We start from the raw sequence: 19,186 nt of genomic DNA on the forward strand, positions 1-19,186 counted from the left end.
GACGATGATGTTTAATGAATAATTTGATATATAGCAATGACTTCTACTGTTTCTTTATATCAAAAGTGTTCAAATGTTAATGATTTGAGTAGGTTAATACCCACTAAACACGGTGTAACAACTTCAGGGATCACCGAATTTTACGTTAAAGAAGACATACAGAAACTACTGCGATACCTGGACTTCATTCGGTAAATATTTGGTATTTAATAATAATAGTTATTGTTTCGTTTCTCTACAGAATATGACTACACAAATAACTTAACATAACAAAACACTTCAGTACTTATATATTGTGATACTATTGGTCGTCCTTTTCTTTATGGTATGCATTGGCTGTATCATATGGCTATGGTTCTACAAAAGATAAATAATTCATGATTCTCAGAAACGTCTTACAAATTGTCTTACCAAGTCTCTATTAAGTATTTCATTGGAAAACTTTATATTTTGTTATTTATTTGAAATTTTCTTCACGGAACTGTGTACCATTTATATGATTGTTCATGTAATAACTAATGTAGCTTTAATAGTTGGATTCACGAGTTAATTGAAGCTGGACCACCATGTAAACCTGGAAGCACTGGACGACCGTTTCTTCCCATCAGGGGACTCCTCAACAGTGCTCATCCACGGTACAATAAGAATATATGTATAATATTAGACCATAAGTACTTCCTAACGGTTACCATTCATTATGACGGTCATTGTTTTAAAGTGAGCTATCGGAATACCGTAACGACATTTAATTAAACAATTCTAATATTCGTCACTTGATTATTAACTATTTAGTGAAAGCTGAATGATAAACTTAAGTAGATTAGTTATTTAGTGACCCTGTATCTGACTCCAGTAGTGGTGAGATGATTGAGTAAGCTGCCTTGTTAATAAAAAGTATAGAATGTGGAGGGTTTTTCATTGACGTAATTTGCTGTGTTAGGTTCATCGTCGGGCTCATCACTTTTGTTGCTGTGCATCTGAATCCAGTTCGATCGTAAGAGCGCTTGTCATCGATATACATGCCACAAATACTCGTACATTATTATCCACTTAACTCGAATTAGTGAATAACGGAATACGTTTATTTCGTACAGTCATTGATCCAAACAGACAATCAGGGAAACGACGAGAAAGTGAAGTGAAACTGATCGGAGAAGACATGTGAGCCAACTAAATTTACTCAAGCGTTAATCGATATTTATAGTCAGACCAAAAATAGGTTACAGATATGTGGTGAGTAGGGTGAAGGATTAACACACACGCTCATATAAAAAGTCAAGGTTAATAAACGAGTAATTGTCAACGTCAAAATGTGACTCAAGAAGAATGAATAAATCGGTCTGGAAGCTAGAACAACTCATGTGTGTTTGACATGATCCTGATTATCACTCCAGAGAGATTTATCTAGATCCTTGATTACGTATGCCGAAAGTTTTTGATCTAATAAACTAGAAACAGTTCGGTCGTAGCTTTGGTAAATATTCTGGCGAACACACAGCTTTGTTTGTGTCAAATAATCACTTTATTTTAGAACACTTGTTTAATAATCGGATTTTACAAAGATTCGTTTCTATTGTTTGGATCTCCCTGTTGATGTTTAAGACTGAGTATGACCAGTCTTTTCATCTTGTATGTGTATAGTGTGCGAGTTGCCCGCATATTGTCACAAGTAATATATACGGATGGTGGCTAGTAGTGGAATTCAAAACATGCGTCACTTCACTCGTCAACTGGATGTACCTGCATCACAGAATTGATAATCACTATGGTACTGAAAGTCAGTACTATTCACTGTCAACATTATCGCACCATCCCCTTAGCTCTTCAGTATAGATATCCACTGGCTTCTACAGCTTTAATACAACATATGAAGGTAGCCGCAGATTTGGTAAATGTCCATCTTGTGGTAAACTGCATACTCAGAAAATACATCCCCTTTGTGATGCTGAATATTTTGCGGCAAAACTGAAAACATTATGTTGGTTTGTAGAACAATTTTTCACTTCGCTAGTAGTGATAATAAGCCCTACAATTAGGTCTTTATAAGATTGGAGTTTCTAATGATCATTTCAACTTATTTATATGGAGTAAGTAACAAAAATATTGGTTTGAGAGTCTACTGAACATTTTTTGAAGTGTTTCTCTCAGATAACTATCAGATGTAGCGATACTGGCTACTTATAGAGATATGGGAGAGGTTAGAAAAGCTTGACCCTGAAAATGTTACATCTCCGCACCTTACCCCACGGATTTCCACTTCCAATGATTAATTTTTCTAAAGCATGGATTTTATTTACTTATTTAAACACATAAATATTGGTACGAAAAAGCAGCAGATAAATATGCGCCTCACAAATCTCATTCGATTTGTGTGAGGGCTGAGATACTGCCCAAACTGAAGCAGGTGGTTTTCTTAGGGGGCCGCACCTCGATCCTTTGACCTAAAGGTCGGATCCACAAGGCAGTGGAGCATCGTGAGGAGATGCAGTCCCATCGTAGCCGGTGATCAATGATTGATCCGTACGCCATTTGTTCCCTGAGGATACTGGAGCCCATGTGCACCATTGGTTTGGAATCAGGGTTTTCCAACTCCCCTAGGTGGACCCTCCACATCCACCAACCCGGTTAAAGCGCCGGACATTCGCTTTTCGTCCTCTCACTTTTGTGAACAACACCCCTGCCACGAGAAGGCAGTGAGTAGGACTTCCGTGGCAGAGGCTATATATTCGCTGGCCATGTGAGAGCATTTCGAGAGGGAGAGTGGGGTCTCTCCACTCTCGGCCGTACCAGGGCATTTGAGGGCACGGAGTTAACATATCAAAAACATTTTCCCAAAAAAGATCATGTGTAACCGACCCCAAACAGTTGTTCGTTTGGCTTTAAAGTTAAGCTCCAACGTATTTATCGGAGCACATAAATATTGGTACAAATGGGGAACCAGATATATATGCGACACACAAATCTCATTTGATTTGTGTGAGTGCTGTGATACTGTCCAGGTGCCCAAACTGAACCAAATGGTTCTCTTAGGAGGCCACAACCGGAGCCTCTGACCTAAAGATCTGATCCACAAGGTAGTGGAGCATCGTAAGGAGATGTAGTCCCATAATACCCGGTGACCAACGCTCCAACATAGCTACAGCTAAGACAACAATGAGGAAAAAAAACACACACATCTTTATGGAAATCAAGGGATGGAACTGTTCTCTCTCTCTCAACTTTTTATATCCTTAATGTATAAGGATAGTACACAACAAAGTAACCGAACACACATATATATTTATATATTCAGTAAATGCACCTATATGTTATTTTATTATTTGAGTAGCAAAAAAAAACAAAGTTTTTTGTTGTTATGGTTCATTTGATTATCTATCTTTCTATGAAAATTCAAACAAAAATATACATACATACATACACATGATGAAAAAAAGATGAATAATTTGAAAAATAATAAAGAAAAAGTTTTTTTTAAAAAAAAACAAAGTGAAATATATGAAACTTATAGCGAAAGAGAGAGAGAGGGTGGAGAGAGAATGAAAAAGAAAATAACAAAACAAAAAAAAGAGGACGACAACAACAATAATAACCATGGAGAAACTCAATTAGTGAAATATATGAAACTTATAGCGAGAGAGAGAGAGAGAGAGGGGGGAGAAAAAAAATTAAAAAAAGCTGAAAAAACAAACAAACAAAAAAAGGATAACAACAACAACAACAATGACCATAGAGAGACTCATCAATTAGTGAAAATCTCAAAAAAAAGAAAAGGTGAATGAATCTAAGGAATTGGAAATAATAATGAGGTTTATATATATAAAATAAAAGCAACAACAAAAGACAATAAGACTGATTAGTATGAATAATAATAATAATCATTATGATTTAAATAGTAGTAGTATTCTTTATATAATATTGAATGGTTACATCTTTGAATTTGACTTAATCAACCACACACAAAAAAGAAGAAAGAAAGAAGGAATAAACAAACATACCAATTATCATTACACATGATGAATGGAATTAAAGATAATGAAATAGGTAAAGATACCCACAGAGAGAGAGAGAGAGAAAGAGAGTAAAGAGGAATGACAAGAAATTAGTAGTATAAGTTTTTTTAATATCTCAACTCATACATACATACATACAATAATAATAAACAGAATAGTACAATTTCGTCTTCTTCTATTTTGTTTGTTCATCCTATTCTATTCTATTGTATACACTAATTAATACATAATTGACTACGTTCCATTAATGATTTTAAATAGATAGTTATAGATTGTTCTGTGATGGAATTCAATAATACAGGTAACTAGATAATGAAGAAATCACATAAATAAATGAAAATAATAATAATAATAAATGAATGATATAAGTAAATATTGTAAATCTATGTATATTATGTCCCCCAAATGTCCTGGTACGGCCGAGAGTGGGGAAAGTCAGCTCTCCTTCTCGAATTGCTCTCACATGATCACAAGTATATAGCCTCTGACAGGGAAGTCCTACTCACTGCCTTCTCGTGACATTACTGTCGTTTAGGAAATTGAGAGGACGAAAAGTGAATGTCCGATGCTTTAACCGGGTTGGTGGACACGGAAAGTTCATCTAGGGGAGTTGGAAAACCCTGATTCCAAACCAATAGTGCATATGGGCTCCAGGATCTTGAAGGAACAAATGGCATATGAATCAATCGTTGGTCATTGATTACCATGGGACTGTATCTACTGACGTCACTCCATTGCCTTGTGGATCAGACCTTTAGGTCAAAGGCTCCGGGTTTGGCCCCCTTAAGAAAACCACCTGCTTCAGTTTGGGCACTCGGGCAGTATCACAGTCCTCACACAAATCAAATGAGATTTGTGTGGCGCATATGTATCTGGTGCTTCCTTGTACCAATATTTATGTGTTTAAATAAATAAATAAATTTTCTAACACTAACAAGTTTTTGGACCATATAGAAGAAGTGTATCCACTTTAATTACTTGGTTTTGCATAATATATTTTTACTCTATGCTGACTGTTTACTAATAAATAGAGTCATGGATAAGTATCGTATGACGTTTGATTTTTTTTTATCGTTATAAGTTAGTAAGTAAAAATAATTTGTAAATTAGAGTATTTGCTAGTGACTATTAAGCGATATGCGTCACATGAGCGTGTTGAGTAAGTTACTGTCCAGGTGCTCGAATAGCTGGACCACCATGGAAAACCTGGAAGCACTGAATGGCCGTTTTGTCCTAGTCTGGGACTTCTCAGTGGTCTAGAGGTAAAGCGTTAACGCACGAGGTCAAAGGTTCTGGATTCTAGTCCCACATGCAGGATCGTCAATGCACAATACTTAGAAGTCCTATAATAGGACGAAAAGGTCGTTCATTGGTTCTAGGTTTTCCATGGTAGTCTAGTTTAAATGGACTCATGAATTCAACTAATAAATTATTACAATCTCCAAAAACCCTATTCTGATATAAATTGATTAGTTCATTACCTTGCCAGGAGATGCATTGGATAAATCATGCAGTGTTTTGGCCAAGTAAACACGTGGATCCGTAATTGAAGCATATAAATCCGGTAACTTTTGAATGGCAAATGTCAATTGAGAGTAAGCTGATTGACCAGCTGTAGAAAAAGCAAATAGAAAACAAACACAATAAATTGTAGAAAAGTATGAGTTGACTGGTTACTTTCCAACCATTAAACCAATGATAAACAGCGATTACAAATAAATAATGAATGTAAATGAGATAGGATGTGTATCTGTGATCTTTTAGAGCGACAACTCTTCACTATACAGTGTGTGTGCGTGTTCAGCAAAGCATTTCCCCCCGCTCATTTACTGAATGAACACTGTTTATAAGAGCACAATTTACACTGAGGATTTCATTTCAAGCCCTAACTTTGATTGTATTTGCCTTTTTTATCTGGTAAGTATGGATCCAACTACAGTGTAACGTTCAAAGAAGACATATGTAGACAACTTGAGATAAAAATTACACTTTTATATGCAGTACTAGAACACTTATTAGGCCTATTAAGCAAATAAAGTGTTCAGAAGGGGTTTTTTGGAGATTTTAGTATTCTTCAAAGTTGAAATCATGAGTCAATTGAACCTAGACTACCATGGAAAACCTTCAAGCACTGGACGGCCGTTTCGTCGAATTATAGGACTCTTCAGCAGTGCGCATCCACGATCCCGCCTCACGAGATTCTAACCCAGGACCTAACAGTCTCGAGCCAGAGCCCTTAACCGATAAACCACTGAGCCGGCATCCAGCGGTGTTAATGTCTAATTTCAACCGATATACGCGAGTGCGGGATCGTGGATGCGCACTGCTGAGGAGTCCCATAATAGGACGAAACGGCCGTCCAGTGCTTCCAGGTTTTTCATGGTGGTTTAGCTTTAATTGATTCATGATTTCAACTTTGAAAAATAAAGTGTTATGTTAGTCGTCAATAAATTGCCTATATCTTTGTATATATATGTAAGTATCTCCTCCACATACGTGTATAAATGGCAATGATTGATTGTATGTAACAATCTGACTCGCTTAAAATGTTTCATGACCCATTACTTAATTTGCCTCCTTTATTGTGTGTTTGCTGATCGTTTGATTTATACTGTGGATTACATAAGGTATCGCTTCTCGGTCCCCACATGCCCTGTTACGGCCGAGAGTGGGGAGAGTCCGCTCTCCCTCTCCAAATGCTCTCATATGGCCAGCGAATATATAGCCTCTGCCACACAAGTCCTACTCACTGCCTTCTCGTGGCGGGGGTCTTTTTCACAAAAGTGAGAGGACGAAAAGCGAATGTCCGGTGCTTTAACCGGGTTGGTGGATGTGGAGGATCCACCTAGGGGAGTTGGAAAACCCTCATTCCAAACCAATGGTGCACATGGGTTCCAGGATCCTGAAGGAACGAATGGCGTATGAACCAACTGTTGGTCACCGACTACCATGGGACTGCATCTCCTCACGATGCTCCACTGCCTTGTGGATTAGACATTTAGGTCAAAGGCTCCGGGTGTGGCTCCCTAAGAAAACCACTTGCTTTGGTTTGGGCACCCGGGCAGTATCACAACCCCCACACAAATCGAATGAGATTTGTGCGGCGCATATATATCTGGTGCTTCCCTGTACCAATATTTCTGTGTTTAAATAAATAATAAATAAACATAAGGTATCACTACAATTTCATTTCGCCTTCTGGAAATTTGCACGCCGTTAGATTAGTTAATACACGAAGTATAGCCACGTATATATGCTTGAACACCGATTACCACGACGCGCTATGCTGACTAGTATTGGTAATGGTTGGAAGAAAGTTAGGGGCGGCCAAACCAAAACGTGGCATCAGTCCACAAAGTCACTAACTTCTAGTCTGAGCCATGTTGGTAGATGTAGACTACTTGGTTGGGGTCCGCGCGACTATCGTAACCAATGGTTGGAGACTTTGTGTGGCATGGCTCAGAATCGATTACAATAGCGTAGGCGTATACACTTTTTATCTCCCCTTAAACCTTGAGATCAAAATTGCTTCATATCTGTCTTCCTTCCTATACTATATCCTCACATACAACCTATCTTTTATATCTTACCACCACTAGATTAACTACTTCTATCAATCTGGTGTTGATCTTGTTGTTTTAACGAGGTATGGCAACTTGGACCGATGCATAAATGTGCCTGGTCCTACGTTGTAGCTGACTGACTGACACGAAGTATAGAACTAGTTTGAAGATATTCTGCAACAAGTGTCCAGCAGTAACAGTATAGTATACTTAAGGTGTAGAGTACTCTCTCTAAAAAATGTTAAATTAAAACGAATTGCTGTGGTAATTCACCTTTAATAGTGAACTATTGGAAGATCTATGGAAAACCGAAGAGACTTACACTACTCACATTATTGTCTTATAATGTAGTGTGTAACAGAGTAAGTACATAAAATGGAATGGATGAAGCAAAAAACAATAAACTCACAAGGATCTGAATCTATTTCAATGAAACGTTCATCTTTCTGAAAACCATCTACCATAGAATTCATTGCAATTGATACAGCTAAATCGCTTGCAACTTCTCCACCACGTCCTGGACCAGTAGCTAAACCGGTAATAATTTTCATTAATAAAGGAAGCCATGATTCACGATAAGTAGATCCATCAGTAAGTAAAGCTTGTGCTTCACCAATAAATCGGATTAATCCAATACTATTCATACGCCATTCTGTACAGACAGAAGTAGACGGTAGACTAGATACTTCAGCACTTTCTGAAATTGAACAAATACATACACACAAGGAGAGAGAGAAGTGAATTTCTTTCTTGTTATAATGTCTAGTTATGAAACTGAAAGTATAGCATTATATAATCAACATAAACTATTTCATTAAAAAGGAAGATTTAAGCAACCAATACAAGATAAATTAAGCTTCATCACATTGCACAAGTCAGTGGTTATCCGGACTTAGTAGCAACGTGAAAAACGAGACGGCGTTTGAAGCGAACAGTAGTGAGTTCGGGTCTAGGAATAAACATCAACTCTGTGATGCAGGTACATCCAGCTGATGAGTCCCAAATAGAACGAAACACAAGTTCTATACTCTACTACTAGCGACAATTCATCTCTGCTAATAACTTAATTACAAGTTCAATAGTAGATAAAATCTTGAAGCATCAAAATAGAATCATACGCTATGACTACCTCCAATTGTTCTTTAAAGTCGTATCATACCAAACAAGTTGAAGAGGCAGTGGTAAGACCAAGAAAATAGCATATGTAAGATATGAACAATAGCTATCTATATAATATAACATGCTAAACTGAAGAAATTTCAGCCAATCTCGAATGTATAAACATATATGCTGGTTATATATATATGAAGTCGAAGTATGTCGATTGATAAGAATACCATGAGAGAAGGAGTGATGAACAATTGATGGCCTGTTTAGATACAAAGCCATATTCTTTGTAAGCACAACATAAAAGAGAACAAATAAAAAAAACAGCCTTACTTGTAAAACCACTGGTTGAAATCAATGGCGTGGCGATGATAATATCAGCGTATGGAATAAGAACTTTTTCAAGGACACGAGCAAATAGATTAGATTGAATACCATCAACAAGTGTGATTAATTCATCCGGTGAATAGATTAATACCATATGAGCAATGAGTGATGCAAAAGCTATAAATAAAACAAAATGAAACACGAGTAAAATGGATATCCTTTATTGTTTCAGGTAATAAAAGAGTGTAGTAGTAATGTGGTGTATGCTACTTATATTGACAGATATAAGTAGTATGAAGCACCAAACGGAAATGGAATGTTTGCCAAAGGAAAATTGAATTGAAGTGAGAAAACGAAGGGAAAGAGAGAGAGAGCGATTGGAACAAAGGATAATTCAAGGAAGATGTGCAAATGATGTAATTAACGTTTAGTTTTGGTCCACCTAGGTTCTCATTCACCACAGAAGTAGTAGTAGTAGTAGCATGAAGATCAGATAGAAGTAATAATCATCAAAATTCTAAACGTCCAAATGTCTAAACCAATTTAGTTATATATAGAATGAAGTATTCATTTGTATTCAAGTAGTTGACAGATTGAAAAACGTTACTTTCGATATAACCACCATCTCATATAAAGAGATTTAGGGAAGAATGAATGAAATAGATGAACCGATAGTGTATATAACAAGATAATTTGATAATTGAGAAGCTAAACGATATGATAATATAAGGTGAATAGTGAACTTTTGTAGTGTAGTGAACAAGAACACAAGTGAGGACAATCCAATGTATTTTACCACCACATTACAGAGTATCTCATTACAATATGAGAACCATATATTGAATAGTTAACTTGCAAACTATCAATCGATGGTCTCAATTTGACTGTTTCTTCTGCAAACATCCATCCATAGTCTCTGATTATCATTTTGTTCATGCATTTTCATACAAATTGCGTGCCGTTCCCGTTTTCTCCTTATCGATCTTCTACTCAAATATATTCAATGCCCAACCATCATCACATACTACTTATGTGAATATCAGTAACCCACACCACAGTAGGACTAACATATGAAGAATTATTGTTTATATTTTTATTGTAATAATTAGAAGACTCTTGGATTGTTGTATTTTTTTTAATAGTATCCACAGTTTCTAAGCTTCCATTTGATTCATTAATCGTTGTCATATGTCTTATTATTTCAAATTTATTATCAACCTCCAAATAATGTTCTTCGAGAGGTAAATCCAGGAGTTCTAGTGAGAAGCAGTGACCAGTGGAATTCAAACCACGTCTGTTGTGAGATATCAACTCACTAAAGACAATTGGTAAACGGTTGCTCAACTTCGTGGATTGGTTGGAGTTGGACATAAACACCATCGGATGCCGGTCAAGTGTTCTGGCGTGAGACTGGTATGTCCTAGGTTTGAATCTCGCGAGTGCGGGATCGTGGATGCGCACTGCTGAGGAGTCCCATAATAGGACGAAACGGCCGTCCAGTGCTTCCAGGTTTTCCATGGTTGTTTAGCTTCAATTGACTCACGCTTTCAACTAGTAAATAAAATCATGTTGCAATACAGCTTCCTTCTAATTAATTTCTATATTACCTAATATGATGTGTCGGTTAGTCAATGAAGATTTACAGATTCGATTAACTTAATTTAAAAATACCCAGAATTGAATGTTACCAACCGAAAAAATATGTATTCCATTTTTCAGAAAGGGTTTTGTGGAGATTTGAGTATTTTCATAATTGAAATCGTGAGTCAATTGAAGTTAAACAACCATGGAAAACCTAGAAGCACTAGACGGCCGTTTCGTCCTATTATTGGACTCCTCAGTAGTGCGCATCCACGATCCCGCACTCACGAGATTCAAACCTAGGACATACCAGTCTCGCGCCAGAGCACTTGACCGATAGATTACTGAGCCGACATCCAACGGTGTTAATGTCTAACTTCAACCAATCCACGAAATTTATAAGCCAAATGATATGTGTCTGTTAACAATACAAAGGTAGGAGAAATGGATTTGGATAATAACAAAAAAAGCCTTATGAACATACCTTTCATAAATTTCTCTTTTTTACACGTTTGTAATCGACGAAATATGATCATGAATATTTGACGAAAATATGTTGGCATTAAAATATCTTTTGGACCAGATAATAGGATAGCATTTAATAAAGCAAATGCATATACATCATTTATGGAGGAATTGACTAATTTTTGAAATACTCCCAGTATTGGTGTAATCTACGAAGGTGGCGGCGAAGTGATGATATCAAAGAGAATGAGGAAAAAAACAAAATAGATAATCATAAATGAATAACACAAAGAAATAGAATATGTGGGAGATAATTATTACACTGAAATCAGTAAAACACCGAATACCATAGTACAATAAATATTGACAACTTTTAGAAATCTCTGACGAATACTTTGATTGATCGCAAGGAATGGAGTAGCTTAAAGTGTTGAATACTTCACTTCATCTCTCAATCTTCAGTAACTAAAGTTGCTCCGATATGCATAATGTATGCCTAACTATCGTGTACCATCGATACGCGATGCCAGCCATTGTAGAAGTACGTTAGATGAAATCTGAGAGGAGGCCAAACAAAAATGTAGCAATAGTCCATGAAATCACTAACTATTGATAGGTGAACAATACGCGGTTAGTGTCTGCGCGATAACCGATATCACTGTTATTAGAGAAGTTGGATGATAATAGATTCAAATCAATCACGATGCAGGAGGCAGATACTTCTACTCTTCAATGTTCTATTTGTTGAAAGTTTTGGTATTCCTTCACATACATACACTTTCAATCCTTTCTCTTAAACCATGTCATCAATGTTTAGTCTTTTTATTATTTTGTGGATTTCATCTTATTGTCAACTCCTAAACTAGAATATCGGTTTCAGCTATTAGAATAACACTGACCCGATAAGAAATTGGCACGAATGAAAATACATTTACAATGTTTTTAGAAGTTAAGATCACCAATAATTAGCATAATAAATTATTCGAAAATCAATAATAGGAAAGTATTTTTTTATCAATGGTCATGGGAAAAAAAGATGCCAAATAATAAAACTCATCTATGTTACAAAAGCTAGTGGTTATCTAGATTGTTGGGGGTCTGGAGCGAAAAAGTATTGGGATTCGAGTCCCTGTAAGAAAATCAACACTTTGATGGGGAGTACATCCAGATGATGAGTTCTAAATAGGACGAAACACGCGTCTTGCAAACTACTGTTAACCACTATATATCATTGCTTAACATGTTTAACGTTTAAGACTTTCTAAAAACAATGTTAATTCAAACATTTAAGAAGCCATTTATACTTTGAAAGTAGTTCAACAACGGTGACTGTGACACTTCAGTTCGAATCCGACAGGAATAATCAGTTCAAGACATACCTTATTTATCTAAAACAAAATATAAATCTGAGTACAAAACGGGTACTGAAATGAATAAGTGAATAAAAATAACTAAACGAGAGCAGATTGTTCCATGAGATATATTTTGGCTAATAACATACTCAAGAAAGACTCTTCGCACTTAAGAAAGACTTCTCTTCAATTTCTGATGGATAAAAACCAAAACTACGCGAGAACCGTCAACAGTTCCTATTCCCAGCTATATCTGATAACATCTCAAACCATTGAGTTACATGCATTATATCTAGGAACCGTAACTAGTACTAGAGTTGACAAGCAATGCATGATTTGGAAGCCTCGGAGATGACATTTGTAATAAATGTCTAAGCTACCGGAGCCGGTGTTTCAAGACTGTGCCACAAGTTAGGTTACCATCACAAAGTCTGAACAAATTGCTGAACTTCCAAAATGCTAATATAATGTTGTCATAGGATGTCAACAATGCGTCGGAGACAACGATGAAAAAACACAGAGTTGTCTAGCATCCCCAACTTGGAAGCTAGGTTTCACAAGGATAAAGACTAATGTAGCAGAAGCATCTACGTCAGTATGCTTCGACATACATAAAGGAAAAAGCAAGATGTTCAAACACAATACGGAGAACATTAACCCAATCACACTTGATGGAGACACTCTACGAGAGATGGAAAGTTTCACACACCCGCACAGCATCATCGTTGAAGAAGGATCTGATGCAGATGTTAAGATAAGGATTGACAAAGTAAGGCTCGCATTCCTACAGTTGAAAAACATATGTAACTCAAAACAACTCTCAACCAACATCAAAGTCACAATCTTCAACACGAATGTCAAGACAGTTAGCTATATTGTACGGAGCTGAGAATTCGACTACATTTGAACTAGGCCTATATATGTACTTCCGCTGTTTGAGCAACGAAGTAATATAATTACTTGTCATCAACACAAAGTCCAATACTACGAATTTACGTTTTGTAAACGAGTGAATTAATGATAATGATAAATAGATTTTGAATTTGCTTACCAAGGAATGAACCTGAATGGATTTAAACAAAAGTGAATCATTAAATATTCTTGTGAGAGACAGAAAAAAAACATTTGGAGAAGAGAATAGTATGATTCTAAATCCAAGTGTCTTTTATACTACATAGAACTATGCTCAACATAATGAAAGATCAGTGATGATCGAGTTAAATTTTAGTTAACAGTGAAATCTCTCTAACAGGATATGGATTACGCCCTATTAAAAAGTTATCATCATCATCAACTGGATGTACATCTCCATATTTTGATATTGTGATGTTCATACACTGAGACTCAGATCCCGGTATGTTTTGCTTGGACAATGGGAAAAATACAAATAAAAAAACCCATACATACAAACATGAAGAGTGAATTTTAATAAAATGAACAGTCTGGAAGACAGAGATAGATGGTGGTTAGCAGTGGAGTCGAGGACACGCATTCCATCTTATTTTGGATTCGTCAGTTAACTGAACTTGCAACTCAGGGTTCATGCTCATTCCAAGACTCCAACCCAGGACCGTTCGCTTTAAACGATATCACTTTGTCCATTTAGCTACTGAGTCCAACTGAAGAGTCTCAAATAGGACAAAATGAGCGTCCTAGATTCCACCGCTAGCCACAATCCATCTCTGTTTATATTGCTTGTGATTCAAGATAATATGCCAATAAGTAAAGACGATACGATTCAATGATTAAATGTATATCCTCAAAATCGTGAACCAATTGCTTTTTGTGAATAACTTCAGTGCAGAAGAACAATTCAAGAAATCAAATCAAAAATATTATCGTTTACAGGTATATCCTATAAGTGAATTACCTTATTAGCTGCTAACACATCATCCATATTATGTAAAAGGTAAGCTTGTAATAAACGAACAAGCGATGGAACATTTCTATTGGGTTCCCATAGAGACGGAACAAGAATTCGTTGAAGTAAAGCTGAATAAGCCTGTGAAGGTCGAAAGTTATTAGCAGAATTTCCTGCTGTCAAACCATTGATAACAGGTGGTGGTAATTTACAATTGGTTAGAACAGTTTGAGATAATGGATACTGTTCTAGCATAACACTGATCAATTGAAATACATATGGTACAAATTCTGGAAAAGAGAAAAAATTAAACAACACATATATTAATCTCAAGTAACTGAAAATAAACACCAAGAAAGTGTGACAGTTGTTACCAATAGAGGATTGGGAGCACTGGACAGTTGTTTTATTCCAGCATGAGACTCTTCACCAGTACCTACCCATAATCCTACACCTCTGACTACATTATGATAATCAGCTTTTCAGTGACTTACTTAAAGATGTTTCCGAAGTTCACATGAGAAGTCATAACTGATGGAGGTTAATCTATGTCAAGAGTGAAACAGTTATCACTAATGGCATTGGATAATTATCGAACTATATCGTGATTTGATTGAAGTTGAATACCAACTCAATGGTTTTTATAGCTAAGCGTTCACTGTGAGACCTGGAGACCCTAGATTCAACCCCTGGTTGGATCACGGGTGGGTGTTGTTGAAGAGCCCCATGACGGGACGAAACAACCTCCCAGTATTTCATGAGTTTCAGTCTATGACATATATAACCTATAAATTGAACCAAACTCCACAAAATCCCTTTAACTAAATTAGCTAGAAAGTTGGACGTTAATTTAATTCGATTACGGCAGCTAAATTTATTTCATAAATGACATACAGTAAGGAAAGACAGATTCACATGTTTTATGCATCAAGATAAAGCATATGGAAGCTAGTGATAGGCAAATTATCGTAGGGGGTAGGTAATAAGGTTGAAAACAATTGAGCTTATTAATTCTGATTATTTACATAAATAAATCAGCGTGTTAATGAATTGAAACCTAGTAAAATTTGTGTACACTTTCTAGAAGATACAGTGTGTCCCCAAATGCTCTGGTACGGCCGAGAGTGGGGAGGTCCCGCTCTCTCGAAATGCTCTCACATGGCCACGCGTATAAAGCCTCTGCCAGAGAAGTCCTACTCACTGTCTTCTCAAGGCGGAGGTATTCCTCATGAAATTGAGAGGACGGAAAGCGAATATCCGGCGCTTTAACCGGGTTGGTGGACACGGAAAGACCACCTAGGGGAGTTGGAAAACCCTGATTTCAAACCAATGGTTCACATGGGCTCTGGTATCCTGAGGGAAAAATGGCGTGTGAACCAATTACTGGTCACCGGCTGGACCGCGTCTCCTTACGATGATCCACTGTCTTGTAGATCAGATCTTTAGGCCAAAGACCCCCCCCTAAGGAAACCATCTGCCTCGGTTTATGCACCTGGACAGTATCACAGCCCTCACACAAGTCAAATGAGATTTGTGTAGCGCATATATATCTGGTGCCCCCTTGTACTAATATTTATGTGTTCAAATAAATAAATAAGGATACAGTGTACATGATAAATTTAGAAGTGGAAATCTAAGATTATCAAACAAAATGGACAACTTACCAATAACATCTTGTTGTAAAATATCTTGAAAGATTGGAAGGAAAGCTGCTTCAAAATGTAACACTAAAACTGGTTCTGTAGCACAAGTTAAACGAATACATAAACAGATTGTTTCAAATAGAAAATGATTAAAATCTGGTTTAGATGGGTTCTATAAAAAAAAATGATGAAAAAACAGAAATTGGATAAAAACAACAAATAATAGTATGATGTTATTATTTGTATGATAATATAGGGGCGACCAAACCAAAACGTGGCATCAGTGCTTGAAGTCACTAACTTCTAGTCTGAGCCATATTGGTGGATGTAGACTACTTGGTTGGGGTCCGCGCGACTACCGTACCCATGATTGGAGACTCTGTGTGGCATGGCTCAGAATCGATCACGATGGCGTAGGTGTATACACTCCCTATCTTCCTTTAAACCTTGAGATTAAAGTTGCTTCATAACTTTCTTCCTTCCTATACTATATCCTTATATACAACCTATCCTTTATATACTACCATCACTTAATTAACTACTATGAATCCGGTGTTCATCTTGTCGTGCTAATGAGGTATGGCAACTTGGACCGATGCATAAATGTGCCTGGTCCTACGTTGTAGCTGACTGAGTATGATAATGATGATGATGGTAGAGTAAAGAAAAACGGTATAGATTGATAAGAACAAAAAGAGTTTACATACAATGAAGATGAAAAACTATCTTATTAAACAAACCTTTGCAACTTGTGTAAGACGAGATAACAAAGTGGATACAAGTGATGTCATTGATGGTAGACAACGTTCTTGCAAACAACAACAAACTCGCATTAAGGCTATAAAGAAAACAAACAAGAGAGGGAGAGAATAGAATTAGAAAAATAACAATTATGTAATTTACATTAACTTATTTTACATAAATAAAACACTTATAATGAAATTTTAACACTGCACAAATGATTATGATCAACACTCAACAGTCATATCAGTCAGTCACAACGTAGAACTTCGTACGTACGTACATCAGTTCGAGTTGCCATACAAAAGTAATATACGATTTATAATAACAACAGTCATATGCATGAATTATAAATCGTATTCGGTAAAAACGAACAATCAAATTAAATACTTGGTAGTTGATAAGTATATACAAGATGGTGGGTGGCCTATACTCCACTACGAGGAGTGACAGGCCTAGGTAAATGTGTTGATAGATTAAACGCTTAAAAAATATTCGGATCATCAAAGTTTAACCATTTTAAAAATTATTGATATTTTTTCTTGACATGGTCACTTCTTAGACATTTACAGTATACTATCCATTATTGAATGTTATATGTTAGATAATGGCTGGATAAGTGTATGAAACATCCACTCAGCTACATCGGTCGATAAAATTTCGTAACTGTAGTGACCGACTTCTAGTCTCTACATCTAGTAAACGACGTTTACATTTAGAATTATTCACTAAGCGGTTTAATCGTATATGAGAACAATATTTCCAATCAAATACTAACAACCTACACATATTCTCTACTTGTCAGTCAGTCAGCTACAACGTAGAACCAGGCACATTTATGCATCGGTCCAAGTTGCCATACCTCGTTAGCACAATAAGATGATCACCGGATTCATAGAAGTAGTTAATTTAATGGTGGTAATATATAAAAGATAGGTTGTATATAAGGATATAGTATAGGAAGAAAGACAGATATGAAGCAATTTTAATCTCAAGGTATAAGGGAAGATAAAGAGTGTATACACCTACGCCATCGTGATCGATTCTGAGCCATATCACCTAGAGTCTCCAACCATTGGTTACGATAGCCACGAGGACCCCAACCAAGTAGTCTGCATCTACCAACATGGCTCAGATTAGAAGTTAGTGACTTCAAGCTCTGATGCCAAGTTTTAATTTGGCCGTCCCTAACTCTCTTCCAACTATTGCCAATACTGGTCAGCATAGCGCGTCGTGGTAATCGGTGTTCAGGAATACGTAACACGTGGCCAAACATCACGAGTTGTGTATACACTGGAACAACTTATGCTTTAGTAAGTGAATGGGTTTTTATTTATTTAAACACATAAATATTGGTACAAGAAAGCACCAGATAAATATGCGCCTCACAAATCTCATTTGATTTGTGTGAGGGCCGTGATACTGCCCAGGTGCCGAGAGCGAAGCAGGTAGTTTTCATTGGGAGCCACACCCCGTGCCTTTGACCTAAAGATCTGATCTATAAAGCAGTGGAGCATCGTGAGGAGATGCAGTCCACCAACCCGGTTAAAGCACCGGACATTCGCTTTTCGTCCTCTCAATTTCGTAAACAACACCCCCGTCACGAGAAGGCTGTGAGTAGGACTTCCCTGGCAGAGGCTATATATTCGCGTGGCCTAAATCTCATTTGCACTAATCATCTTTTACAGATAATTTTCTCCCTATGGATTACTAAGCATAGTTTTCACAAACAAAGTTATGTGATTGATTTAGTTATCACATTACACAGAATACGATTGTCAACCCCCACTTACCTCGTATCACATAAACACTTTCACCATATTCAGGATTATTCAAAATATTCAATAATCTATCAATTAATAATTGAGGTTCTGATACTTGTTCTTTTGGTATTCTGAAATCAATCATTGAGCAAGAATAAATGATGAGATCTGTTAAATGTTAGGGATCAACATTGTTAATTTGGAATTTAATACAATTAATCACAATAAATAATCAAAGTATAAATAAGTTTAGATGGTTTGATATCCATTCAGTGGTAATATCTAAGTAGTGTGTGGGTTTGAATCCCACGTGGAGTATCAACTTCCTCAAGACTTCAGGTATATTTTGTTGACGTAAGTTAAATTAGCATGAGATTAAGGTTTGAGAGCATCCTGATAAATACCTTCAACCGTGTTACATCAGGACGAAGTGACTATGATGCCAAGTCCCCTGAAATATTATCCAAATCGCAAATTGATTGATAAAATTCTACCGCCGTTAAGAACTACAGAACGATGACATTGGTCATTATCTAGTGTTCAAATAGATGTTAGTACTCAGAACTACTTCAAGTCAGAGTAAATGCAGTGGAGAGTGAAAGAATTCAGTGACTTAGTAACTGGATCACCAGGTTTTACAATCGTGCATAACTATTCAAATGATTATGTGCCATTAGGTTATTCATAATAAAAATGTCTTTTTTTGCACAGAAAAGTTTACCATACTGACCACATCACAGTTTAATTGGATTTAGATGCATATAGTTAATCTT

The 19,186-nt window shown here is 36.5% G+C and overlaps 1 protein-coding gene across 1 annotated transcript in view; it reads right to left on the reverse strand.

The window, feature by feature from the left end:
* Window positions 1–3,628: 3,628 nt before the first annotated feature.
* Window positions 3,629–19,186, reverse strand: part of Smp_128050 (importin-alpha re-exporter (chromosome segregation 1-like protein)) — a gene marked incomplete at its 5' end in the record, with an annotated part of 32,484 nt that continues 16,926 nt past the window's right edge. Inside the window, 9 exons of the mRNA XM_018790462.1 lie at window positions 3,629–4,315; window positions 5,492–5,622; window positions 7,983–8,270; window positions 9,014–9,184; window positions 11,073–11,262; window positions 14,276–14,556; window positions 15,931–16,081; window positions 16,650–16,747; window positions 18,444–18,544. Coding sequence (XP_018646276.1) covers window positions 4,226–4,315; window positions 5,492–5,622; window positions 7,983–8,270; window positions 9,014–9,184; window positions 11,073–11,262; window positions 14,276–14,556; window positions 15,931–16,081; window positions 16,650–16,747; window positions 18,444–18,544 — 1,501 coding nt within the window. The 3' untranslated portion in view covers window positions 3,629–4,225. The remainder of the gene's footprint in view (window positions 4,316–5,491; window positions 5,623–7,982; window positions 8,271–9,013; window positions 9,185–11,072; window positions 11,263–14,275; window positions 14,557–15,930; window positions 16,082–16,649; window positions 16,748–18,443; window positions 18,545–19,186) is intronic.

Source organism: Schistosoma mansoni (assembly GCF_000237925.1).
Source record: "Schistosoma mansoni, WGS project CABG00000000 data, supercontig 0097, strain Puerto Rico, whole genome shotgun sequence".
NCBI classification, from domain to species: Eukaryota; Metazoa; Platyhelminthes; class Trematoda; order Strigeidida; family Schistosomatidae; genus Schistosoma; species Schistosoma mansoni.